We start from the raw sequence: 27,181 nt of genomic DNA on the forward strand, positions 1-27,181 counted from the left end.
GGACATGAACGAAAAGATGAACAGACATCCACACACTGCAGTGCTTCAGTCCGGCGTCTGGTCTACACGCGAGCCGCAAGCGCTTCTGTCAAGCTGGATAGAGCGGATCGTACCAAACAGGAAGTCGGACACAGAAAAGATGAGAGAATCCGGCCAATTTTCAAAATAAAATAAGAACAGCATGCACTGACGAACGTGAGGGAATACCATGTTTATAATTTAAAATAACACAACAGTGCATAATCGAACACATTTTTCAATATCCTAATCACTTCATTACAATTTTAATTTTGTGTCACTGTTCCTACAGACTACATAAATAAAATGGTCAGAACAATATGCCTTATTCATTCAGTGTTAATCCAACATGCTCAATACATGGACATGCAATGACAAATTGTCATTAACTTATTACATTATAAAAAACGATTAAAATATGGACTCACTCATGTTTAAAAAGACCTGTTGAAGTGAAAAAACGAGTACTGACGGGAACAGACGAGTGGAGTCGATGTTTAACTGGCGCGGAGAGCGCAGGAGAAATGCGCTGCCTGTGTGGACAGTCAAGCGCCTGCGAGTATACTCGCAGGGCTTCTGCGGCACTAACGCATCTGGTGTGTCCAGGCCGTTATGTTAACAACACTACACGAAGCAGATGAATGACTTTTTCTCTGCAGTGTGAAAACAGCAGCCACTTAAACCACTGACTGTGCACTCCGCCGCCCAAGTGGGCAGGGGTGGTAATTGCAACCGGTCAAATGACCGACGGCCTTCAGATTTTCCGGTCATTGTTGTAAAAAAAACAGTCAATGACCGAGAATATCCGGTTAACGCGACCCCTGCTATGGGTGTTCCTAGCCCTTTCATACATAGTGGTCACCGCAGTGGATGGCTATTTAAAAGACATTTTCTTGTATATGCAGGGTTTTGATGCTGTAGTTGCATTTAAGTCCCTATAGTGGACCTTAGTGCATCATGCTATACACTGCCACCCACTAGCCAGGTGTTGTCAGTGCAACACAAATCTCTCAAAACCAAGATGGCCGACAGAAAGCAACAGATCATGCAGCAGCTTGTGCAGCTCAGGAGTATCTTGCCAGTCCGTCTAGAATAGGAGACCCTGGCAGGTACATAAAATCTTTTAACATCAGATAACATCTAAGGAGTAATACAGTTGTTAAATTTTTCAAATATTGATTTTATGTTGTGAGGAAATTACAACTAATCATATCTCAAGGCAATTGAATCGAACGCAACTGGACTTGGTTTTGTCTTAGAAGACGTTTTACCTCTTATCCAAGAGGCTTCATCAGTTCATGCTTGTCAGACTAGGCTGGAACTAGTCTGACAAACTGGTGTGGAAACAACCCAGGTATTTAACCTCTGGGGAGGTCTACACAAGGCCAACGATGTCACTGGTTCGTTAGTGCTCCAATGGTGTGTCAACGATAGTCGCTGAAACTGCTGCAACGGTTGTCACTGGAGTCGTTAGAGTCACATGAGGCAATTTGTGAACGACCATTGTTTTTAGAGGTTAAGTTGTTAAATCTCCTGGGCAAGGATGAAAGGACAGCATTATAGGTGGGGGATAGGTGGTGTCGCAGACCTCCTCCTCTATTGAGAGATGGCTTTTCCAATTTCACATAGATGGCTTCTTTTACACCTCTTTCAAACCATCTGTCTTCCCTGTCCAAAATGTGCACATTGCTGTCTTCGAAGGAGTGTACTTTCTCCTTGAGGTGTAGATAGACAGCTGAGTCTTGCCCTCACAAGTTAGCCCTTCTGTGTACAATTAATCATCTGTCCACGAAACTGGACATCATGCATTGCTGGCTATATTTCAACTACAGTTAATAGTGTTACTGCAACTTTGTTGTTCTTAAAAATACTTCATCTGCAGTGACTATTTTTGGCTGTAAATCAGTTTGATTTATGTTATTAGAAACAATATTTTGACAATATTTTTGTAATTTTTGCAGAAAAAGTTAATTAGAAAAATGATATAGTTCAACAGGAGGAGGTGGGTGGGGGGGATCAGGGGTGAAGAGGAAAGAGTTGAATGAGGAATGGAGGTACAGGACGGAGGTGTAGAAAGGGGAGAAGCTGAGGAGTCAGGAGCAAAGTTGCATGGCATTGAACAGTATTACAATATGTTAAAAATGTTGTGAAATGATCATCAGTCTTTAAATTGGTTTATATTTCTTCAGTTGAAAAATGCATGTTTAAAAAAACGAACTATATGATTTTTTTTTCATGCCTAAAGAGGAATAAAACACTTCAGAAAATAAATCTTGACTGAGGTCGTAATAATTCATAAATGAAAGGGTCTAAATTACAGTTTTTAATAAATAAATAATCTAAATATTATACAGTTTAATTGAGATAGCCACAACAATCAATGGATACCAATCAGTCCAAATTATTGTTACTATCATGATGATTTTATTGAATTCATCAGTTAATTACGTCCAGTGTTAGGGAGTAACAGAATACAAGTTACAGTGTTACCTATTTAAAGGAGCTATATGTAAGAAATCTAAAGCAAATAGTCGTAAAATCCTCCTAATATGTCACAGAGACTAAAGGCCAAAACACACTGGCGGTGTCATATGACGGTGGCATCATTGACGCGAGTCAAGTGCCACCTCCAACACACACAAAAAGCGTCGCGCTGCGGGGCGTCAACCGGATTTCTATTGCACAATCCAGTCTGCTAGGCTGGGAAGTACAAAATAGCACTTTTCAAGAGCGGCGGCACTGGAAAAATAGGACAATAGCGTGAAGTGCCGCGGCGCGGCATGTCGCCCTCCGGTGTGGGTTTGTAAATAGAAAATAATGGGGGCAGCTGTTTTGACACGCGTCATACGCTGCCGGTGTGTTTTGGCCTTAAGGAATAATGTTCATATAACATACTGATCTCACCGACAACAATAGTACAACCAGAATATTCACATTTAAAAAAAAAATTTACGGTCCGCAAATCATGTTTATGTTTTGAATTTGTGTTTTGGCCTGTTGCGCCACCCACCGCCGTCTACCAGTCACACAGTCAGTAGAGTCTCAGCATCAGTTACAGTTACGACTGAGCTACAGCAGCACGGCAAGCAGCATTAGCGTCCCAGTACATAGCATTAGCAGTCGGCTCCTCCTCAGCTGTATCCCGGCAGCAGCGTTAGGAGCAGAGAAGCCGGACTTGCTCGAATGGTCCACTGGAAAACCGAAGATCATGGACGCGGTGAGGCGGCCCTGCCACGGCAGCCACCCATGGGCAAACAAATCAGTCTCCAGCGTGCCGCTGTCCAGCAACCTCGAATCTGTAGGGGAGGGGGGGCAGACACGACTCGCAGCAGTATTTTGAATTTGAGTGCAGTAACCGTTTTGGCCACATTCTTACATACAGCGCCTTTAAAATGCAAAATATGAGTAGCTGTATTCTGTTACAGGTGCATTTGGTGGTATTCTGAATACTTTTACTGTCTTTAAAAATAAATTACTTGAAAGGATTACTTTATTTCATTTCATTTTATTTGATATAAAATTCATATGAGGCACACATTTCCTGCCACAGCTGCCACACAGCAGTGGGTGAGGCTGATGCACACCCAGGACACAAATGAGCTCAGCAAGATGATTTAAACTATCCTAAAAGTAATCCAAAGAATTTCAAATAACGTAAAACTTTAATTAAATGCTTAGTCCTTTATTTTAACATATAAGCGCCTGTCTCAATTAGACGCCTGGTCTGGTTGCCAAGCAGTTCATTTTTTTTTTTCAACGTTCTTCAGATTATAAATGGGGTTGTTGGAGACCTCAAATTATGTGTCCATTCCTCAATTACCCTTTAAGTTATTCACATTCCTTTAGTCTGTCCTCTGATCAAAAGAATCAGATGGGTTTTTGAGTGTTGTTATAACAGGGTAAAGTGGGGTTGTGCCGGTATGCTGGGTGCCATGATCCTCGGGTGCTGTCTGTCAGAGCTAGATCAAATGAATGATTCATAATTGATTTATCATCTGAAGCCTAATTTTTATATAAGTAATTTTCATACTGGTTTAAATAAGCAATTTGATTGTATTTCCTGATCTTTGCTGAGCATCAGTTTTGTGTAAAAGGAATTAAAGGCCTGTCCCAAATATAGGCCTGTTGATTGATGTTTAAGGGTATGTTACTTAATTTGAGTAATCCAATGGAATATGTTACAAATTACATTTTGTGGGCATTTATCCAGTAATCTGTTGTGGAATATGTTTTAAAAGTAACCCTCTCAACACTGATAGTGTCTATAAAATCTCGTCTCATCGTCCTCCACTTATCCGGGTCCGGGTCACGAGGGCAGCAGCCTCAGCAAAGAAGCCCGGGCAGTCCTCTCCCCAGCCACCTCCGTCAGCTCTTCCGAGGGAACCCCGAGGCGTTCCCAGGCCAGCCGGGCGATGTAATCCCTCCAGCGTGTCCTGGGGCGGCCCAAGGTCTCCTCCCGGTTGGACATGCCCGAAACACCTCCCAAGGGAGGCGTCCGGGAGGCATCCTTACCAGATGCCCGAACCACCTCAACTGGCTCCTCTTGATGTGGAGGAGCAGCGGCTCTACTCCGAGTCCCTCCCGGATGTCCGAGCTCCTCACCCTATCTCTAAGGCTGAGCCCAGCCACCCTCCGGAGGAAACTCATTTCGGCCGCTTGTACTCGCGATCTCGTTCTTTCGGTCACTACCCAAAGCTCGTGACCATAGGTGAGGGTTGGAACGTAGATCGACCGGTAAATCGAGAGCTTCACTTTCTAGCTAAGCTCCCTCTTCACCACAACGGACCGGTTAAGCGTCCGCATCACTGCTGACGCTGCCCCAATCCGCCTGTCAATCTCCCACTCCATCCTACCCTCACTTGTGAACAAGATCCTGAGATACTTAAACTCCTCCACCTGAGGCAGGACCTCCCCCCCGACCTGGAGTGGGCAATCCACCCTTTTCTGGCTGAAGACCATGGCCTCAGACTTGGAGGTGCTGATTCTCATCCCAGCCGCTTCACACTCGGCTGCGAACCGTCCCAACGAGAGCTGGAGGTCACTGTTCGATGGAGCTACGTCATCTGCAAATAGTAGGGACGAGATCCTCCCATCACTGAACCTGACACCCTCCACCCCTCGGCTGCACCTAGAAATTCTGTCCATGAAAGTTATGAACAGAACTGGTGACAAAGGGCAGCCCTGGTGGAGTCCAACCCTCACCGGGAACAGGTCCGACTTACTGCCAGCCACGCGAACCAGACTCGTGCTCCTTCGGTACAGGGACTGCATGGCCCTTAGCAGAGGGCCACCAACCCCATACTCCCGGAGCACCCCCCCACAGGATGCCCCTGGGGACACGGTCGTAAGCCTTCTCCAAATCCACAAAACACATGTGGACTGGTTGGGTGAACTCCCATGCCCCCTCCAGCACCCTGGCGAGGGTAAAGAGCTGGTTCACGGTTCCGCGTCCGGGACGAAAACCACATTGCTCCTCCTCAATCCGAGGTTCAACTATCGACCGGACCCTCTTCTCCAGCACCCTGGCGTAGACCTTACCGGGTAGGCTGAGGAGTGGGATCTCCCTGTAGTTGGAACACACCCTCTGGTTCCCTTTCTTGAAGATGGGGACCACCACCCCGGTCTGCCACTCCAGAGGCACTGCCCCCGATGTCCACTCAATGTTGCAGAGGCATGTCAGCCAGGACAGCCCTAGAACATCCAGAGCCTTGAGATATCCAGGGCGAATCTCGTCCACCCCCGGGGCTCCGCCGCCGCGTAGTTCCTTCACTACCTCAGCGACTTCTGCCCCCGAAATTGGACGACCCGCCCCCGAGACTCCCAGCTCTGTTTCCTCACTGGAATACGTGTTGGTGGGATTGAGGAGCTCCTCAAAGTATTCCTTCCACCACCCGACAATGTCCCCAGTTGACGTCAGCAGCTCCCCGCCCCCACTGTAAACAGTGTGAGCAAGTTGCCGCCTCCCCCCCGAGGCGCCGGACGGTTTGCCAGAACCTCTTTGGAGCCGATCGATAGTCTTTCTCCATGGCCTCACCGAACTCCTCCCACGCCCGAGGTTTTGCCTCCTCGACTGCCGCTGCTGCGCTCCGCTTGGCCCACCGGTACCCATCAGCTGCTTCTGGAGACCCCCAGACCAACCATGCCCTGTAGGCCTCCTTCTTCAGCCTGACGGCTCCCCTCACCTCTGGTGTCCACCAGCGGGTTCGGGAGTTACCGCCGCGACTGGCCCCCGCGGCCTTGCGGCCACAGCTCGCAGCAGCCACCTGATCCAACTCACCACCAGGTGGTGATCAGTTGACAGCTCTGCTCCTCTCTTCACCCGAGTGTCCAGAACATATGGTCGCAGGTCAAATGATACAACTACAAAGTCAATCATTGACCTGCGACCTAGGCTGCCCTAGTGCCACGTGCCCCGATGGACATCCTTATGCTCGAACATGGTGTTAGTTATGGCCAAACTGCGACCCGCACAGAAGTCCAATAACTGCACACCACTCGGGTTCAGATCGGGCAGGCCGTTCTTCCCAATCACGCCCCTCCAGGTCCTGCTGTCATTGCCCACGTGAGCATTGAAGTCCCCCAGCAGAACAATGGAGTCCCCGGTCGGGGCACTGTCCAGCACTCGTCCCAGGGACTCCAAAAAGGGTGGGTTCTCTGAACTGCTGTTCGGCGCATAAGCGCAGAAAACAGTCAGGACCCGTTCCCCGACCCGAAGGCGCAGGGACGCAACCCTTTCGTCCACTGGGGTGAACTCCAATGTACAGGCAGAGAGTCTGGGGGCTATCAAAAAACCCGTGCCGGCCCTCCGCCTCTCACCCAGAGCAACTCCAGCAAAGGAGAGAGTCCAACCCCTCTCAAGGAATTGGGTTCCAGAGCCAGAACTATGTGTCGAGGTGAGGCCGACTATATCTAGCCGGTAGCGCTCAACCTCTTCCACAAGCTCCGGCTCCTTCCCCGCCAGAGAGGTGACATTCCATGTCCCAAGAGCCAACTTCCGTAGCCAAGGATCGGACCGCCAAGGCCCCCGCCTTGGTCTGCTGCCCGATCCACACTGCACCGAACCCTTCTGGATCCCTCTGCAGGTGGTGGGTCTGCAGGGGAATGAGCCCATATAGCCGGTTCGGGCTGGGCCTGGCCGGACCCCATGGGCGAAGGCCCGGCCACCAGGCGCTCGCCCACAGGCTCCAGCCCCAGGCCTGGCTCCAGGGCAGGGCCCCGGTAACCCTCCGGGCCGGGTACGCCAACTCTTGTTATTTTTCGTCATGAAGGGTCTTCTGAACCGTTCTTCATCTGACCCTTCGCCCAGAACCAATCTGCCATGGGAAACCCTACCAGGGGCGAAATGCCCCCAACAGCACAGCTCCTAGGGTCATTAGGGCACTCAAACTCCTCCACCACGATAAGGTGATGGTTCTCGGAGGAGGTGTCTATAAAATGTCAGAAAAAATAAAAATATCCAACAAAATTTCTTAGAGCGCATGGCAACATATCCTTCTTCTAAGTATTTAAATTTTACAAACATTTAAAACAGAGAAAAGCAGCAAACTTTGACAATTGTAGTGCCAGAGCCAGCAAAGACGAGATAAAAAACTCAAATGATTTGGCTATTTAAAAAAATATAGACAGCAATGCATTAGCTTGTTGCACCAAAAAGTTTAAAAAGCAAGCCAGCAAAATAATGTTTAAAAAACATGTGTCAGTGTTTTTGTGATACAGATTTCAGATCATATTGTTCAGCCCTGTTGTGTAAATATACAGTACATATATACATATATATATATGTATATATATATATATATATATATATATATATATATATATATATATATATATATATATATATACAGTACAGGCCAAAAGTTTGGACACACCTTCTCATTCAATGCGTTTTCTTTATTTTCATGACTATTTACATTGTAGATTCTCACTGAAGGCATCAAAACTATGAATGAACACATGTGGAGTTATGTACTTAACAAAAAAAGGTGAAATAACTGAAAACATGTTTTATATTCTAGTTTCTTCAAAATAGCCACCCTTTGCTCTGATTACTGCTTTGCACACTCTTGGCATTCTCTCCATGAGCTTCAAGAGATAGTCACCTGAAATGGTTTCCACTTCACAGGTGTGCCTTATCAGGGTTAATTAGTGGAATTTCTTGCTTTATCAATGGTGTTGGGACCATCAGTTGTGTTGTGCAGAAGTCAGGTTAATACACAGCCGACAGCCCTATTGGACAACTGTTAAAATTCATATTATGGCAAGAACCAATCAGCTAACTAAAGAAAAACGAGTGGCCATCATTACTTTAAGAAATGAAGGTCAGTCAGTCCGGAAAATTGCAAAAACTTTAAATGTGTCCCCAAGTGGAGTCGCAAAAACCATCAAGCGCTACAACGAAACTGGCACACATGAGGACCGACCCAGGAAAGGAAGACCAAGAGTCACCTCTGCTTCTGAGGATAAGTTCATCCGAGTCACCAGCCTCAGAAATGGCAAGTTAACAGCAGCTCAGATCAGAGACCAGATGAATGCCACACAGAGTTCTAGCAGCAGACCCATCTCTAGAACAACTGTTAAGAGGAGACTGCGCGAATCAGGCCTTCATGGTCAAATAGCTGCTAGGAAACCACTGCTAAGGAGAGGCAACAAGCAGAAGAGATTTGTTTGGGCCAAGAAACACAAGGAATGGACATTAGACCAGTGGAAATCTGTGCTTTGGTCTGATGAGTCCAAATTTGAGATCTTTGGTTCCAACCGCCGTGTCTTTGTGAGACGCAGAAAAGGTGAACGGATGGATTCCACATGCCTGGTTCCCACTGTGAAGCATGGAGGAGGAGGTGTGATGGTGTGGGGGTGTTTTGCTGGTGACACTGTTGGGGATTTATTCAAAATTGAAGGCACACTGAACCAGCATGGCTACCACAGCATCCTGCAGCGACATGCCATCCCATCCGGTTTGCGTTTAGTTGGACGATCATTTATTTTTCAACAGGACAATGACCCCAAACACACCTCCAGGCTGTGTAAGGGCTATTTGACCAAGAAGGAGAGTGATGGAGTGCTGCGGCAGATGACCTGGCCTCCACAGTCACCGGACCTGAACCCAATGGAGATGGTTTGGGGTGAGCTGGACCGCAGAGTGAAGGCAAAGGGGCCAACAAGTGCTAAACACCTCTGGGAACTCCTTCAAGACTGTTGGAAAACCATTTCAGGTGACTACCTCTTGAAGCTCATGGAGAGAATGCCAAGAGTGTGCAAAGCAGTAATCAGAGCAAAGGGTGGCTATTTTGAAGAAACTAGAATATAAAACATGTTTTCAGTTATTTCACCTTTTTTTGTTAAGTACATAACTCCACATGTGTTCATTCATAGTTTTGATGCCTTCAGTGAGAATCTACAATGTAAATAGTCATGAAAATAAAGAAAACGCATTGAATGAGAAGGTGTGTCCAAACTTTTGGCCTGTACTGTATATGTATAAGTCCTGTTGTGTGCCTCGCTGTCCTTGTTAGAACACATTCTGTGGCGTCTGGATGGAGACACTTAGGATGCAGGAGAAATCAGGAGTGACAGATGAAAAAGGTCATGAGCTGGACTCTAATGCTTCTTCTAACCCAGACAAGCCAACGCTGCTGTCCTGTAAAAGTTGATAAACTCAATCCCTGGTGCCGTTTGAGTGCAGATAAGAGCAGCAGACTGTGTAAGGACCGGAGAGTGGCCTTCTGGGACGGTTTGGGACCACTGCGCTTCAGAGCAGAGAGAAAGTTTGATAGAGGCATCGCAAGTAAAAAACCTGAGAGAGATTAGCACTAATGAGCTGTGACTCGGTCGTGGAGAGAGCGGACTGTTAATGACGCTCTGTTGTTCCGCCTCTTGCTGTTTCTCTCAGACACACAAGTGCACGTTCACATGCTCGCACACACATCTATATGCGGTGGGGGGATTTGATACGAGCATCATTACCATCCTTCTGTTCACCCTCTCTCCAGCCTGGGTTTTTGTTTTTCTCTGGGTTTTATTAAAAACTGTTATCTGAACACATTTAAATCAGACAGCTGGAGCTGCAGATACCTCTGTTTGTTTCAGTGAGTTTGCCAAAAATAAAGAGACAGCAGGATTATAAACATTCTTAATCCTAAGAAGGCTCTGAGAGCCAAGCAAAAGACAACACAGTGTTGGGCAGTAAGCTTCATAAGCTCGGCTTTGTCCTCTTTCACCTTCAGCATCCCCAAATATGATCAATTATTGATGAGGGGAAACCAGCATGAAGGAGGCTGTCAGGGTGCATTTTTTTCACTGCTGCATGACGGGGGAAACCTTTTTTTGGGACCAAATGCAAGTGTACGTGTGCAGGTATATGTACGCTCATACTGTAGTCTGTGTGTGTGTGTGTGTGTGTGTGTGTGTGAGTGAAAGAGTGAAAAAAGGGAGAAAGACGTGCAACAATTTATTAGGAACACAGACAAAATGTGATATAATAAATGAGTGGAGTGAGTAAAACAGGATCTGAGTCAGAGCAGCTGAGTAGCATGAGAGAGGGAAATCATCAGTGAGAGTGTGGACCACACTTTCTTGTTTTTAAGGGCCTACTCCTTGACCCATTTAAAACAAAGCCAGATCCCAGGCTCACATTTTGGTCTTTCATTGTGTCACCAAAACTGTGTTCACACAGTGGAGACAGAGGGCATGTCAGAGCAGTCTGGACGACAGAGGTGGAAAAACACAGTCAAATAATGTTGTCTTTTTTGTTCCGACTCTTCCTGTTTTTATTTATTTTCTCTGCTCTTTCAGTTTTTCACAGACCCGTGTGCCAGCAGCCCCTGTCTCCATGGAAACTGCAGCCGGAGCGACGGCGGGGAGGAGGGGGAGCCGGCCTACACCTGCGAGTGCACCGAAGGCTACGAGGGGGAGAGGTGTGATCAGATCCTATTGGACCTGCCAGCCGCTGACTGGGACCCCGCCACCCCCTCCGCTCCCGAGCTGGCCACCCCCGTCGCTTCCACCACCGCAGCCGCCACTCAGCCGCAGCCAACCACCGTCCCCTCCACCACAACGCTGCCGCCACCTCCCACCCTGCAGCCATGGCAACCCAAACCTGGGCAGAGGCTGCTGGTGGTGCCGTGGGAGGCAGACAGGGTGAGATAACTTCCACACTAAATTTAAGCTCCGGCTGGTTTATCTTTAAAATGCATAACCTGTTGTGTGTGTGTGTGTGTGTGTGTGTGTGTGTGTGTGTGTGTGTTTCAGGTGACGGAGGGTCTGCACTGTGTGAGTCCTGAGCTGTGTGAGCTGACATCAGGAACTCTAACTCTGTCTCTGGAAGTGCCTGAAGAGACAGCCGTAAAGTAAGAGTAACTTTTATGACTGACTGCTCTCCTCTTAAGGCACGTCTGGATTAACCAGCCGGGGGCCCCCAGCGAAATGTAACTGTGGGCCCCTATTTATGCCCAGTTTCTCCCACTCTCTTTGCAATGAATCTATCCTGTTGCCTTTAATTATCCATCTGTTGCAGTTTGCACAGCAGACTACAGATGGCAGCTTCATCATGTTTTGCCCAGGGGCTCTAAAACTATAACGAGTACAACTATTGTTGAATACTGTCCTGCTACAGGTTTGTAAGTTTGGGGTGATTTGATTAAATAGATTACACACCATGCAAGAACACTACAAACTAAAATAATACAGGTGTTAATACTATAATTTGACACAGGGCCTGTCCTTTACCATTTGAGTTTACCACAGTGAGCATGAGGGCCCAAGGGGGCAGCCTCTGGCTTTGTCCAGTTGTCCAGCCTTGCCTTAAGAACCAGACACACCAAACCAACTTCAGAGACCTAGTGGCGATAAAGGCTCCCTGCTGCGTCAACTGATGTCACTGTGTCTCGGCCCAAAATGTTTAACATGAACAAACTGCAAAGACTACACCTGAAAGTCAACCAGCACATACATTCTGCGCCTGCGTGAAAGGAAATAACGTTTGGTTATCTAACATAACTGCAGTTCTTAGAATAATATGAGCGAGGTGTCTCGCTATGGGATGCAGCCTCCTGCAGCCCTGATAGAAGCATTTATCTCAATCTGCCAATCTTGATTGGCCGGTGAAAGGTGTTCATCCGCGCCGCACCCAGTAGTCCCACCTACTATATATAGTTTGCGCGGATAATGCTCCCTCAATTCAATAAGCAAATCTCTTCTCACCGCCCAGCAAGAAGGGTCGTCTGGCGAGACACCTCGCTCATATTATTCTAAGAACTGCGGTTATGTTAGATAACCAAATGTTCTTCTTCATAATATTCACTCGGTGTCTCGCTATGGGATATGGTAGTTCCCGTATTGCCAGACAGCTTATCGAACAAGTACCGGCCAGTGGGGAGGGTCCCTGGGTTCCAGTTAGGACTCCAGGACCGCGCTAGCCACGCACGGCCCTGACACGTCCAGCATATAGAATCGAACAAAAGTCAGAGGCGAGGACCAACTCGCTGCTGAACAAATGTCCTGAACAGACACTCCCCTGAATAAAGCCCAGGATGCGGCCATCCCACGGGTAGAGTGCGCACGCAAACCCGCCGGCGGCTGCAGACCCCTGCTCGTATACGCCAAAGCTATAGCCTCCACCACCCACTGGGCGAGGCGCTGCTTTGTGACTGGCTGTCCCGTTCGGGGTTCAGCCCAGGAGACAAAGCGCTGATCGCTCCTCCTGATGCTCTGTGTCCTGTCCATATAACTACTCCAAGTTTTGGACAGCTCTGCCAGCAACTCGGGGAAGACAGGGAGAAGCTGTTTCGCCGCACTACGGGCCAGGGGGAGCCGCTTGCCTTCGTAGCGGGACCAGGTGGGCTCCGCTACTGCAACCGGCCAGGGGACCTCCAGCTTCTCTGCCGCAGGTTTACACATGTCGAGCAGGTCTACATGGAGGGAGGGAGCTGGAGAGCTCACCCCGCTTTTCTCCCTGTTGGTAGTGGGCAGCTTCGGCTCTTCAGCCGGGGCTGGAGTCACAAAGATGTCGTCTTCCTCCTCGTCCTCTGATATGAGGAACGAGGTGTCATCATCATCCACCGTGATGCCAATCTCCAGCACGTCTTCCTCGGGAAACGGGGGAGCTCGGAGCTGCTCGCACTGGGCGTCCCAGTCATAGCCAGTCTCCGGAGCTTCCCCGGCCATGTCCTCGTCTTCCTCCGCGGCTGCACCTTGGTCAGCGGTGGGGAGAAACGGCACACGGCCCGCAAGGCTAACTTGGCGGGCTAGCCTGCGTCTAAGGCTCTTGACTGTGAATACTTTGCAGTGTCCACAGGACCCGGGAATCTCGAGGGCTAACCTGGCGTGGTCAACCCCAAGGCAGGTACTGCACACCGGGTGGCTAGCTGGTGTGCTAGGGTGGGGTTGAGAGGAGTAGCTGGTATGCTAGCTTAGCTTGACCGACTCGAGCGTCCGTGGTGGGGAGCCGAGAGGAATTCCGCCGTGGAGGGGCTGGAAGAAAAAATACTCACCAGTCCGGTCTGGTGTAAACGGACAAGGCAGAAGCCAGAGCACAACACTAGCGTCCGGCGACGGAAGCTAGCAAAGATCCGTCTGGTGAACAGTTAAACCAGTGAAAGCTCCAACGTGAGATAAGCTCTCACGTGAGAAGAGGTTTTGAATTGAGGGAGCGTTATCCGCGCACACTATATATAGTAGGTGGGACTACTGGGTGCGGCGCGGATGAACACCTTTCACCGGCCAGTCAGGATTGGCGGATTGAGATAAATGCTTCTATCAGGGCTGCAGGAGGCTGCATCCCATAGCGAGACACCTCGCTCATATTATGAAGAAGAACTCCGCACCAGCAGACGGTGGACATCTGTAATCCTCAATCAAAAGGAGAGACCGTCTTGACACTGGTTAGCCAGTTAGCACATTAACCACATAATCCAATGTTGAAGGCAAAGCATATTTACCATGTGCCAGCAAACAATAACGCAAACCATTGTGAAATGTTTCTTCTCAAGGGCTCAATGGATAAAGAAAAATAGTCTTACCTTATATGACACATTTGGTTTGGTCTCACTGCTTCTTGACTTTAGCTCTTTGTTTACTTTCCTCAATTCTGTTTCTCTTCTCATGCACTGAGATGAACTGCCAATCAGGTTAGGTTAGGTTAGGTTAGGTTCTTTAATGTCCCCATGGGGATAATTGTTTTCACACATCATCAGTCAGGTTGGTTTCAGGGCAGCATACACAACGTATAACAGATAACAGACCCTCTTCCCACATATTCCCCAGATAACAAATAACAAATAACCCTCTCCCACACATACCACAGAAAACCATATAAACATAAACATGACAATGTACAGGGGTGAAATATTAAATCTACATGTTTTTGTTTAGGGCTGTGATGGCTGAGGGGACAAAACTTCTTTTAAAATGGGCTTTTTTCTAGTCCAGTACCCTGTATCTGCGGCCAGATGGGAGAAGTATGAAAAATTGGTTCAGGGGATGGTTGGGGCTGTTTACTATTGCACGTGCTAGGCGTGTGATGGCAAGTTCATTTGCTTCTGACAGGCTGGGGGTCGGAAGGTTGATTATTTTGGATGCTGTGTGCGGGGTTTTGAGGAGTCTGTTTTTGCTGGTGACAGTGAGCAGGGTGAAGAAGCAGGGGGAACAGTACATTAGGATGGGTTGGATGATGCTTTAGTAGAGGAGTAAGAGGAGGTGGGGGGCCACAGACAGTGATTTCAGTTTGCGTATGATATAGAGCCTTTGGTGTGCACGTTTGTGTGTGGTAATGACAAAGTCGTTGAAGTTGAGTTTATTGTCTATGGTGAGTCCTAGGTATTTGAAACTGTTGACTTGTTCAACTGGTTGCCCTCTGATGAGTGTGCAGTTGAATGTAGGGGGTGTCTTGGATGTGTGTATGACCATATCCTTTGTTATGTCAATGTTTAACTGGAGGTAGGTGTCTGTGCACCACTGTGAAAACTGTGAGATTGACTGTTGATATGCTATGATGGAGTTGTTGTCACTGAGTAGACCTACTATGGCTGTGTCGTCTGCATATTTGTAGTATGTGGTGATAGGGGATGGGCTGCTGCAATCATTTGTATAGAGGCTGTAGAGAAATGGACTGAGAACGTAGCCTTGAGGGGCTCCGGTGTTGGTGGTGAGGGGTGATGATGTTGCTGTACCTACTTTCACTGTCTGTGGTCTGTTGCTGAGGAAGTTGTATATCCAGTGAATGTGGAGTGGAGTAATGTCCAGATGTTGGAGCTTTTTGATGAGCTGGTGCCGCTGGATTGTGTTGAATGCAGAACTAAAATCGACGAACACGACTGATGCAAAGTTGTTTGGTGTCTGGAGATGGTGGAGGAGGGAGTGGAGGAGGCATGCCACTGTGTCCTCAGTCCCCCGTTTCGGCCTGTATGCAAACTGGTGAGCGTCAGAGTGATTTCATTCACCGACAGGCTCTGCTGCAGCCGACACTGATTCAGCATGTTGAATCAGCCAAAAAAAAAAGCCAATGGGGGCCAACACAGGGCAATGGTGTGCAACATACCACATAAACAAGGGCAGCAGACGCTCACCAATGGCCCAGCTTGGACCGATGGCTGACCGTCGGCTTGGTGTGTCAGGGCCTTTAAAGATATAGTCCAGATAACTGATAAATGAGACTTGGCTTATACTGCACGAGTTGTGTGAGAGTTTGTAAATGGATGATATAGTTTTGCTGTTGTTGAACATGACCCCCTATGACTTCAATTCAGCAAGAATTTTCTCAGGTTTTGGATTCTTTGTTCAAGGGAGGCGCGCAAGAAAAACATTTTTGTCATGAATTCAGTGTAACACGGGATGAGTGACTGACATCTAAGTGATCACTTGGGTGGTGAAGTTTTCCTGTACAAAGAGTAACTGTAAAAAGTAATGTTAACACAGAGAGAAAAACTTTTTTTTTTGTTGACCTCCAGTTGATTCAGTTCTTACCTTGCTGACATTTCTGTTCATCAAGTGGAAGATGTCTTAGCTGGCAGAAATTCCTAGTATTCTCCAACTCTGAATTGTAACACAGTTTGCTTAGTGATATATCACCTTAGTGACGTATAAGTGTGCACATGAAACTTTTAACCTGTAGTTGTCACTCATACAGAGGTTTTTTTAGCTTCTTTTTTGGATCTCAATCAGCAAAAATAACAGCTGAGCTTGCTGGACCTTACAGGCTGTTGTCTGCTACAAAGAAAAAAATAGAACTCCCTTTGCTCAGCTTTTTATCTGCATATCTTCCATGCAGCAACTTTTGCTGGCAACATAACACAGCTTTTAGCTTTTGTAACTAATAACTTTCCGTTTGAATCTCATCACCTCTGGGACCTGAGATGCTGTATTACCTGTATTACACCCCTCCAGGTGCACTCCATGTTTTCAGAGCGTGTTTGCTCATAAACAGAATTACAATGGCTCTGTAAATTAGGGTCAATGAATAATGCAGAAGCAATGGTCAAGGTGAACGCTGAATGTCCTTGATGTTGCCCCTCATTATAGATGGCAGGCACGACTCAGGACCCTGATCACGATCGCAGACTGGGAGCTGCGAGTTAATCAACTGCTGCTGCTTTGTTTTCATACTGTATAATTACAAACCACACCTGAATGCAGGCAGTGAAGGACACTTATGTACAAACACACGTGCACCACTTGGAAATGAAGCAGTGTTTCAAAAGTGACATCAATTAAGAGATGATAATAATGTAATAAAGGTCTTGAATCCCAAGGGGCTGGTGAGAGATCTTGTTATACTCCTGCAGGTTTTATGTGACAGTATCAACACTGATGCTGAGTATCACTCACAAGAATATTTACGGTTCTAAATTATAGTCGAATTAATGTAATTGCTTAGAATTAAGTTCATAATAACTGACTGGCCACTAAGTACACTTTAATGAGTGGAAGAAATGAGATGAAAGTACCAAAAAAATAAAGTTAAATGAAGACATCCACTTTCATAACACTCATAAATGTGATCATCATTTTAAATAACTACCCCTTGATATGCCAAATGGCTCATTTCAGCTTGAAGTAGCAGTAGTTCCCTTGATATCTGAGCCCCCCCCCTCCCCGTGTTGTCCATCGGGCTGAGCCCAGACACCCTGTGATGGAAAACTCATTTCAGCTCCTAGTAGCCTGTCCACCATCTTATTATGTCGGTCACTGCTCATAGCTTCACCTTCAGGCTCAGTTCCCTCCTCGGCTCAACATTTTGGGACAGTCGTCGTGCCGATCCACCTGTGACACTCTAACTTGTCCTCAATCACGAACACGACCTAAAAATATATCCTGATGTCCTGAGCTGTGCGTGGCAGGCCTTGTCTGACAGTCTGAAGTCAGTAATGGCTCTAAATGATCACTTTTTAATAATGTCTTGAATATTTGCTTTTGATAAAAATTAATTTAATAATTTTATCTCATTTCTACAGGAGTGTTTGTCGCTGGTGTTTCATTTTCCAAAGACAAATCAGGCTGTTTGTGGCCAACATTCGTGTGATTCCACTTGTGTGATGCAAACCATCCAATTGTTTTAAACATAAGAAACAAATTTAAAGGGACAGTTCACCCCAGAATCAAAAGTACATATATTCCCTCTTACCTGTAGTGCTGTTTATGAATCCAGATTGTTTTGGTGTGAGTTGCTGAGTGTTTGAGATATTCTGTCTTCTCTCCAATATAATGTGCTACCTCGTTCAGTGAAAGCTGCAGTTCGGACCACTCCAGTGAGGGAAGGATAGCGAGGCATTCTGGTGCCTTTCACCAACAATGGCTTCATTGCAGTCTTCACCACGAAACAACACACCTGGCCTTCTCACGGAGCCTAGTGTCACTCCGAAGTCGCCAATATCCAGTGCTTGGGCAGTGACTTGCGCAGAAATCAACAAAAAAAGGTGTACTTTAACGTTGGCATGATACGCGGCTAGTTGCTGCTATAGTTTTATGATGCCCGGCGGCATCAGGACAAAAGTTAAGGCAGCAAAAGTTCGAGTGGGGTGGGCGGGATGGCTTGTGGATGGGTCCAACAACTTTCACCCAAGAGAGAGCTGTTCCCATCCTATAAGATTCTAAAACCTTTCCTAAACCTAACCACATGCTTTTGACGCCTAAACCCAACCATGTGTGGTTGTTGTTGAAGGGAAAAAAAAGTCAATTTTCGTTGTTGTATTGACGTAGTGCATTTATTTTGAAAGAGACTGTATGTAAACCTTAATTTTTTTGTGAAAACATAAGTGTATATTGAAAGAAGACAATGCATGTAACAGGCAGAACTTGACACGGCATCCCAGAACGTCAACAACCAACACACCCAGGGTACCTTTCACATCGTGTGTGGACGTGGAAAGTCCATGACCAAACGTCAATATAATATGCCTCATGAGTAGCCCTTAGCTTATCTAGACCCTTAATTCTGCTGACTATCATCAGTCTTTGCTGCATGTGGTCTTCACCATGACACACCAGAAAGAGAGCTGCTTCCCTCCACACACAACAAAGCACACGCCACACACTCACAGGTTACCCACAAGGCCACCGCCCTTTAAGGGGAAAAAGGGTGAGCCACTAACAAATGGAGCAAAATGGCACTCGGAGTTCAAAGTGCCAGTGCATCCACTGCCAGCTCACCTAGCACCACTGTGCTAGCTAATGTTAAAGCTCAGCCGAGGACGATACCACTTATGTTCACATCTTGTGCTGAGTAGATGCACACTTCCTTCTGTGCAGTGATACGGTTACTGGGAGTAGTTTGGTAGAAAGAAAATAGTTCTTTGAAAATAGTGCTTTGGCGTTTTGAGCACCACAAGCTGAGTGCCATCTAGTTCCATTATATTGAGACACGGCAGACATCTTTACAGCTGATATCTCCAACACTTGGCAACTCACACCAAATCTATTTAGACTGATAAATAGCACTACAGGTAAGAGGAAAAATATGTAGTTTTGATTTTGGGGTGAACTGTCCCTTTAAGTGATTCATTAACTAATGTATCAGTTATTTTAAGTCTTCTTTGTCATTGTACAGCACCTTCAGCTGCAGCTCTTTGTATTAAAAATACTGTAGAGGTAATAATAATAATTAATCTTTTAGCTAAGCAAGCAGTTATTAAAACAGACACACAAATGCTGAGAGGATAATCACTGATCTTTTTTTATTTGTTTGTTTTTGTTAGCATGAGACTGATTATTTCTGATGTGGGAGTGAGGTTAAAGGGGTGTTTAAAAGCATTTAATCAGTGAAGAGCCTCATTGAAACTGTTCAGCATCTCTTACAGCCCTGCATGGTTGACGCTCTGCCCGACTGTCTCTCGTTCGTGAGAGTGGTAACTCAGCCCGGCTCCGGTTTTCGTTGTCTCCTCAGCGGGTTAGCAGCTGTTGGAGCTCAGTGTCTCTGGCAGGGAACATGGTCTGCATTGTTCTTCTCATTTTGCCCAGCGAGAGACTGCACTGCTCTGCCCACATGTTTACAAATGCAGTCATAAGCCTCCTCAAGATCATCCCTCTGAATCCACTATGCTCAGCTGCAGAGGGTATTTAGACAGAGAAATCTATTTGGGCTGTTGGGATGACTTATTTGTAATTGTTTCCTCATATAGATGTGTCCAGTGTTAGCTGTTTCAGAGGTATTTTATCAGAATCAGTTAAACTCTTTTATCATCCCCTTGACACCCCAAGGGTTGGTGCTGGAAGAAAGCTCATGTAGTGCCCAAAGCAGGAAGGGTTAACTCATGGGGATCATGAATTTGGTCCGTAAATACCATCTGTCTGCCTATTTGATTTTGATACATCTAAGTGATTCTTGATGGCAGTGTAAGGAGGAGAGACTAAAGTTAAAGGCATTAAAGCACCACTCCAATCACTGTCGCTTCCTGTTTTTTGGTTAACGTTGTCTCTCAAACAGAGAACGGGGTTGTGGTTAATTACATTACTATGGCAACCACATTGCCACTCTGGCATACGTGTCAAAGTGATAGCATACATGTTAGCATGGATAGCGATAGCGGTCACTCTTACAAGTTACGAGGCAGAGGATTTTTCTGCACCTCCTCCACCAGAAGGACATTTTTTAACTATTTGTATAGTCAATATTTAACTGACAGTTGATATGGGCAACTATTTTGTATGCTAGTCTCCATAATGCCAGCAACAAGTTAACAAAATACCCTAATTTTAAATCAATATTATTAATTTATAATTATCTTTGACAAGTAAGTTAGCCTAACTCTGTATCAGCAGCTTTGTATCAAACAGGGCCTCCATGTTCGGGTCTTAATCACCCTGTCAGCATTTATTTTGCTAGTACTAACCGGTGGTTGCTTAGTAACTTTGTCCTTTACATAGCCTAATGTAGTCTGTCGACATATCTGTAGGATATCCCATGAGTTAGTGCCCCATAATTGACGTTACGTACTTAATTTCTAGTTATGTGCTTATGTAAAGTTACGTAGATTTATTGATTGATTTTTTTTATTTTTTATTTTGTATCATGCACATTTTCATGTGCCCTATCTCATGGCTTTACAAGACAAAATTACAATGATGTTGCAGTAACAATCCAATGTTATTTTACTGCTCAGTCCAGAAACAAAATACTCTGCCTTCTATCCCATGCCTGGTAAAGAAACTCAGCCACTAAAAAGGTTCCCTTTCTGAAACAAAACTAAAATTTGTCATCATCATCCAACCATAATTACTCAACATACATAGAAGTCATTCTAGTGAAAAGTACATTCCTTATGTCTTCATATACAGGAAGGTAGATTCGGTTTAGGCAAGTATAGTTACATATGTTAGGTTTAAGAAAAGAGAAATGGTACAAATGTACCTTAAAATAACTTAAAGTTCACTTGGTTTCACACGGTCCTGAACACCCGTCTCCTGGGGGAAAGTCCTAGGCTGTTTGACATGTCTGCGACCCAAACCTGTCTCCTTACACAGACTTTCTGTCTTTATACTACTTCCTTCTTTACTCCCGTAATTGGTCCACAACATTCTCACTCTGACCTTGTCACATATTGACGTTTTGGTCATAGACTTTCCACGTCCACATACGAGGTGAAAGGTACCCTGGGTGCATTCGTTGTTGATGTTCTGGGACACTGTGTCGAGTTCTCTTCTTTCAAGATACACTTCCGTTTTCACAGGAAATTTAACATTTACATACAGTCTCTTTCAAAATAAACACTCTACGTTCGTACAACACTGTGACTTGATGTTTTTTTCCTTCAGCAACAAACACACTTGGTTGGGTTTAGGCAACAAAAGGAGGTGATTAGGTTTAGGAAATAAGAACAGGGTTTGGCTTTAGACTAATGAACCTTGTCAGGAAATGACTCAGAAAAATATGAAATATCATAAAAATTCCAAACTACATTAGAGTGGGGCTTTAAAAATGGACAGCAGTTTTGTGATGCGTATCAGTACAAAATGAGCCACGTTTTAGTATCAAAGTGTCTGTCCACACTTTGCACTTTCTCTTTTCTACTCGTCTCTCTTCATGTTGAACCTGCTGCTTCCTCGGTTTCTCTGTTGGTCTGTTTTTCACTACTTTGTACAAATTGTCTGAGGTCCTGATGAATGATGGCCCCTGACCACCCTGGGTGTGTTTCACAGCTCATGTTCATGACGGTCACAGTGTTTCCACAGGAAACAACTTTCCTCCCACTGAGTCCAAACCACTGGCAGCCATTACTCACTCAGACCTGTCTATGATGCCAGGTTGGCCTAACAAACCGGAGCATCATAATCATGAGCCCTGGGTTCAAACGCGGGACAGTGTCCACCAGTAAGACACTGACTGTCAGCTTACTGTGGTGCTACTGACTGATATGAGTAGAGAATGGAGGGTGATATTTTATTAAGCTTCTTATTTTGGCTAACAGAGGGATTAGAAGAAGTTGAGAAGTTGATAAAGAGGATTAGTTTATTTATCTTATCTTTCATGCTGATTGTGTTGATATTTTAATACTGTTAAAGATGAATCAGGTGTTCACTGGATGTACAAAATAACAGTGCCGCAATTTGTGGATTGTCTTGCTAATATTTTATTTAATCAATATATTTTCCATTTGCATTATTTAAACTGTGAATATAAAGATATCATGAAATATGTATAAATCTGTAGTTTGGGTCAAACTGTGGAGCAAGCCCACAATAATCAGATTCTCTCCTGATTCTCCTTCCTCCTGTATGTCTCTGTCCTCCATCCTTCTCTTCCCTACTTTGTCCCTCCAACTAGAGTGGTGGTGAATGCCAGTGGAGCTCCAGTGCTGTGGCGTGTGAATGAAGAGGGTTTCCTGCGTTCCTCCATCTTGAATGGCACCACAATGTCATTCCTGCAGGCCCAAGATGGACTGGTGGTGCCAGACCACTCGTTGCCCCTTGGACAGAACTACTTCCTCAGTAAGATGCTTACAGTCTCCTGTACAAGCGTATGAAACTGTTTTCAGCAGCTGTAACTGACCCTTCGCTAAGCCCACACACAGCTGGTTCAGTATCAGCAAAGTTTCCCTGCTTCCCTTCACTGGTTCCTGTACAGCAGTGTCGGTCTTTGTTTCACTGTTGTAATCATTTAAAAAGCAAAAGCAGCATGTGTATACATTCAGTAAGCTGTATCTTCAGTACCTAGCTAGCTAACCCTACACCTTTCAGGGTTTGATTTTGGTTTTGGAACAGGGAGGAAACGTATATCTTTTTCCAACCTCTCCAGGTAACGAGTATCATTAATACACGACGTGCCCCAGGCACAACATTTAGCTCCAAATCCACAAAACCAGCCTGAAAATGAAGGAAATCTGAAACGATTGCATTAGAGTCAATGGAGCACAGCTGAGTTGTTGTCCGACCCTGGTCTGAGCCGGCCCAATGCTATGCTATGATTGGTCAAATTGCGTTCAGGGGCAGGACTTAGTGAAGTTTCAATGGGGGAACCAGGGGACACATCTCCCTCAATATTTAGAACATGTGCATTTGTCCCCCCAATAAAAACATGAAAGTAGCAGAGGAATTTTATTTGACAGAATTAAAGACATTTCAGCCATAAACTGACACAGTAAAGGCACAAATTGGTGCATAAAAACCACCAGAAAGCAGGAAAGTAAGTGTTTGACACTCTAGACCTCAAACTGCTCATTTCTTATGTGTTGAAACAAAGCCTACACCCTTTGTTAACAAATGGCTTAGAGGCATTCAGGTTTACAAAAGTTCATTAGCTAAACTGAAATTCTTAATCTTAACCACTATTTATCATTTTAATTATACTTTAATTATCTCTGTTTTTCATTTAATTTGTGTGATCGCTCATCCAACAACCGTACAGACGCAAAACAGTTTTGAAATACCTCCAAATAGCTCATTTACAGCCGAGCCAAAAACATCTGAGGATTAATGAATTTAAATAAATTGTATTTACAGCATTTATTCCTGACATGACATTGGGGAGCATTGCATAATATTAGCATATATCAGTCAGAATATTTGCATTTTGAAAAAACAGCAAACAGATATTTATGCTGATATTCTGTCTGTATTTTAATACTGAGCTTCACACACGCACACACAAATGTTGTGAAAGAGTAGTGACACCAGTGGGTGCTGGAGGAGGGTAATTGGAGTCTCACTCTTTGAATGAAAGGCTCGTCTGACCTGTGTGTGTGCTCAACATACCTGATGCTGTTTCACTACGCCGCCTGTCTTCTGACCTTGACACGTCTTCTAACTGTGGCAGCACAGCCTCTGCATCGCCTGAGAGAGACAGAGAGACAGGGGGAGATGACATTGGGGAGTTAAATCAGAGGGGAGGACGGATAATGGAGGGTGGGACAGAGGAAGAGTCAGATAAGGAGGGAGAAAGACGAGGAAGAAGAGATGGCAAGACGGAAAGGGATTAGAGAGAAGGACAGAGGATGCAGAGAGAGGGAAGAGTGAAGGTCAAACTGCAAGAGGAAGAGGAAGATGCATGCGAAGCATCGGTAAGGAGGGAGGAGCGGTGACATTGCTTTTCCCTCTTCTCACGTCACTGTGTCTGAATGTTGGCAATGTGCTTTCACCATCTGATGGAGCAGTGACTCTGCAGGTCCAACGTTTGATGCCATTGGGCCGACGATCGTTTGGTCAGGGGTGACAGAGAAGCACGAGTTGTTTTATCGCCGCCCCGATTGGCTGGGGAAAATTGCATCGTCAGTGTCTCGTCACTGGTCGACTCGTAGCTTATTGGCTCAGATTGGGCTCTAAAAAATGGCAGTTAATATTCACCATGAGGCTATTTTTATCCGAGCGCCCATGTAACTGTCAGCTTTGATTGACGATATAATAAGAGATGTTCTGAACTTATAGACCCCGAGAGACAAGACAGAGCGGCACACACTCTATTTTTGTCACAATGAAGAGCTTCCTGCTCCACATGTTGTCTTAACACCTTTAGCCACGTGGGGGTTGATTGTTTCTTGGCAGCAAGATACTTTACAGGCAAAGGATCATTTAAAATCTGTCCTAAAACATTTGCTGCCAGCAGCTCCATGAGGCTGTACATAGGCTCACGCTAGCAATGATGTTTGGCATGTTTACCATGTTCAGCATCTTGGTTTAGTGTGTTAGCATGCTAACATTGGCGTACTTATTCATTTCTTATCAGGGACAGTGCACACTGATAAATGTGTCACTGTTAGCCCAAAGGCTCATTTTCAGCTGCTGTCCCTTGGCTAGACGTTAAGTTGGCCAAAAAGAATCAGCACTAAACACAAAGTACAGCCAAGGCTGATGAGAATATTTGATTATTATCATTAGCTTGGCAGGTATAGAGAGAAGAAAGTACTGCAGGGATTAATAAAGTACCTACCTAGTGTTTAGTGTCTGCAGTCCTGTTAGAAGAGCTGAGGACATCATAGTCTGTAAATACCTGTAAATCGACCAGCTCAGTGGCCTAGTGATAGTGTCCGCCCTGAGACTGGGAGGTCATGGGTTCGATCCCCAGCCGGGTCATACCAAAAACTACAAAAATGGGACCCATTGCCTCCCTGCTTGGCACTCACCATCAGGGGTTGGAATTACTGCTACTCACCGCTCCCTCAGGGGATGGGTCAAATGCGGAGAACAAATTTCACACACTCAGGTGTGTGACAATCAGGGGAACTTTTAAACTTAAACCTTTAAAAGGACCCAAAAAACCTTACTTTTTAAGCATAACATTCTTTTAATCTTAATATTTTTATTCTGTTAGGTGATGCAGGCAAAAAACAAGTGAAAGACATGACAGGGACAACACTATCCGGGATGCTCCATGACGTGTCTGAGGTGTAAAAAACAATTAACACAAAAGACAAACACAGGCATACTGGCACATTGGTACAATGTATGTTCAGGGTGTTGAATACCATTTTGTGTGTTTGTGTGTTTATGTATGTTGACAAAGTTGATGAAGCAGTAAAAAAGGGGAATGAGTTGGAACGAGAAGAACAGAGGATAGGGAAATAGTCAGTAGATTAAGCAAAATAAAGTCAGAAAAAAAGAAAAGTAAGACAGAAAACAAATAAATAAAATTTTAAAGGGGAAATACATAAATTAAAAAGAAATTATCTCAAATTCTCCATTGTTAATTCTTTTAAAAAATGATCTTAATATTTAATCCCACCGCCCTTTTTTTCTAACCAGTTTTTTTTCAGCAATTTGCATATATGATAGTACAGTAGCACAGTGTCATGTTTTTCTTTATAAACAAAGTTATTAACCCTTTTACCCCCAACAATGCCCTCCCACCATAAAAGAGCAAAGTAATGATAAATGAATAACATTTTAAGAAATGATTAAGTAACAAACATACACGCAAAGCAGGTGTGCAACAAATTTAAAATAAATAATTAAGAAATAAATGAATATATAAATAAATATTAATAGAATAAAAAATAAGTCAGCCCATATCTTTTCCTCATATTGCCTTTTATCCATTGTATTGCTGTATTTTGCTTATATTGTTGTATGTTATGTTGTTATGTATTTTATTTTAAAGGTGCTATATGAATTGATTAAGTTTAAGTTTTAAGTTTATTTGGTCCTGAATCAAACTGATGGACTAATTGAAACCTGATGATAATGAATGACCTAAATTTCATAGAATGTCTTTTAGATGTTAAGAAATTTCTCTCAAAACCACAAATGTCAACCTCATGGTGGCACTAGGAAATGTCAAGGGAAGTGAGCAGGGTTCATCCTCTGGGGATCATGAATGTCTACAAAATGTGTAGCAGTCTATCCAATAGTTGTTCACATAGTGGTGGACTGAATGACAGGCCAAGTTTGCCGTCCCAGGAGTCATACCACCAGCAAGTCCTTTTCTGAAGACATGGGGATCATTATTTAATACAACATATATGAATAAACCGGCTACATGAATAGTTTATAAGGCCCTCAACTCTTCTGTGACAGGTGTGTTGCGAGTGGGCGCCCCCACAGCCCCGGAGGTCACCCTGCGTCTCAACCTGACGGTGAAAGCCAGCAGCTGTGTGGAGCCCGGCAGCAGCTTCAGTGACCCTCAGTGCTCTGGGAAAGGCAAATGTATCACACAGCCCTCAGAGGTAAGAGATAACGTTTCTTCTTATCAAGAAAACACATGAGCTTCAGTGTGAAAGGGGAAAACCCCACAGTGTTATTATACTTGAATAGAAAATATTATGGTGGCCACAAGTCCTCAAATAGAAATTTGGCAGTGAGGTAACACATCTTAATTAGAACTGCAGCATCCAGATATTTGCAGTTATTAATAAACAGCATCTTCATTCAGACATGTTTCTTTTTGCTGTTTGTATAAGCATGGTTTCAGCAATCCAGTAATATAATAATAGTGCAACTGCAAAATAAGCAAAAGCAAAGTCTCTTTATTATTATTATAACCCAACATTATCACTGCAGCTGCAGCACTGCGGCTAGCGATGCAAGCGCCTTTTGATCATTATTCACAAAAGTAAAGCAGAAAAAAAAAAACAGAAAACAGTGCAGAGCACAACAGAAAACAAAGGGAAAAAAGTCAGGACAGTTCAGAACAACATAACACAGTGCCTCAAATTACAGCAGTGCAACATGATCAATTTTTAATAGTGGGGATTTACAGTTTCATTCATTATCTGACAATGAAAAATGCATGTCGGTCTATGCTCTG

The 27,181-nt window shown here is 44.9% G+C and overlaps 1 protein-coding gene across 1 annotated transcript in view; it reads left to right on the top strand.

Moving 5' to 3' along the window:
* The window catches only part of dner (delta/notch-like EGF repeat containing), a 98,707-nt gene that overhangs the window by 45,309 nt on the left and 26,217 nt on the right, over positions 1 to 27,181 (top strand). Inside the window, exons 2-5 of the mRNA XM_033630414.2 lie at positions 10,813 to 11,157; positions 11,269 to 11,366; positions 22,271 to 22,434; positions 26,452 to 26,600. Coding sequence (XP_033486305.2) covers positions 10,813 to 11,157; positions 11,269 to 11,366; positions 22,271 to 22,434; positions 26,452 to 26,600 — 756 coding nt within the window. The remainder of the gene's footprint in view (positions 1 to 10,812; positions 11,158 to 11,268; positions 11,367 to 22,270; positions 22,435 to 26,451; positions 26,601 to 27,181) is intronic.

Source organism: Epinephelus lanceolatus, chromosome 4 (genome assembly GCF_041903045.1).
Source record: "Epinephelus lanceolatus isolate andai-2023 chromosome 4, ASM4190304v1, whole genome shotgun sequence".
Classification (NCBI taxonomy): Eukaryota; Metazoa; Chordata; class Actinopteri; order Perciformes; family Serranidae; genus Epinephelus; species Epinephelus lanceolatus.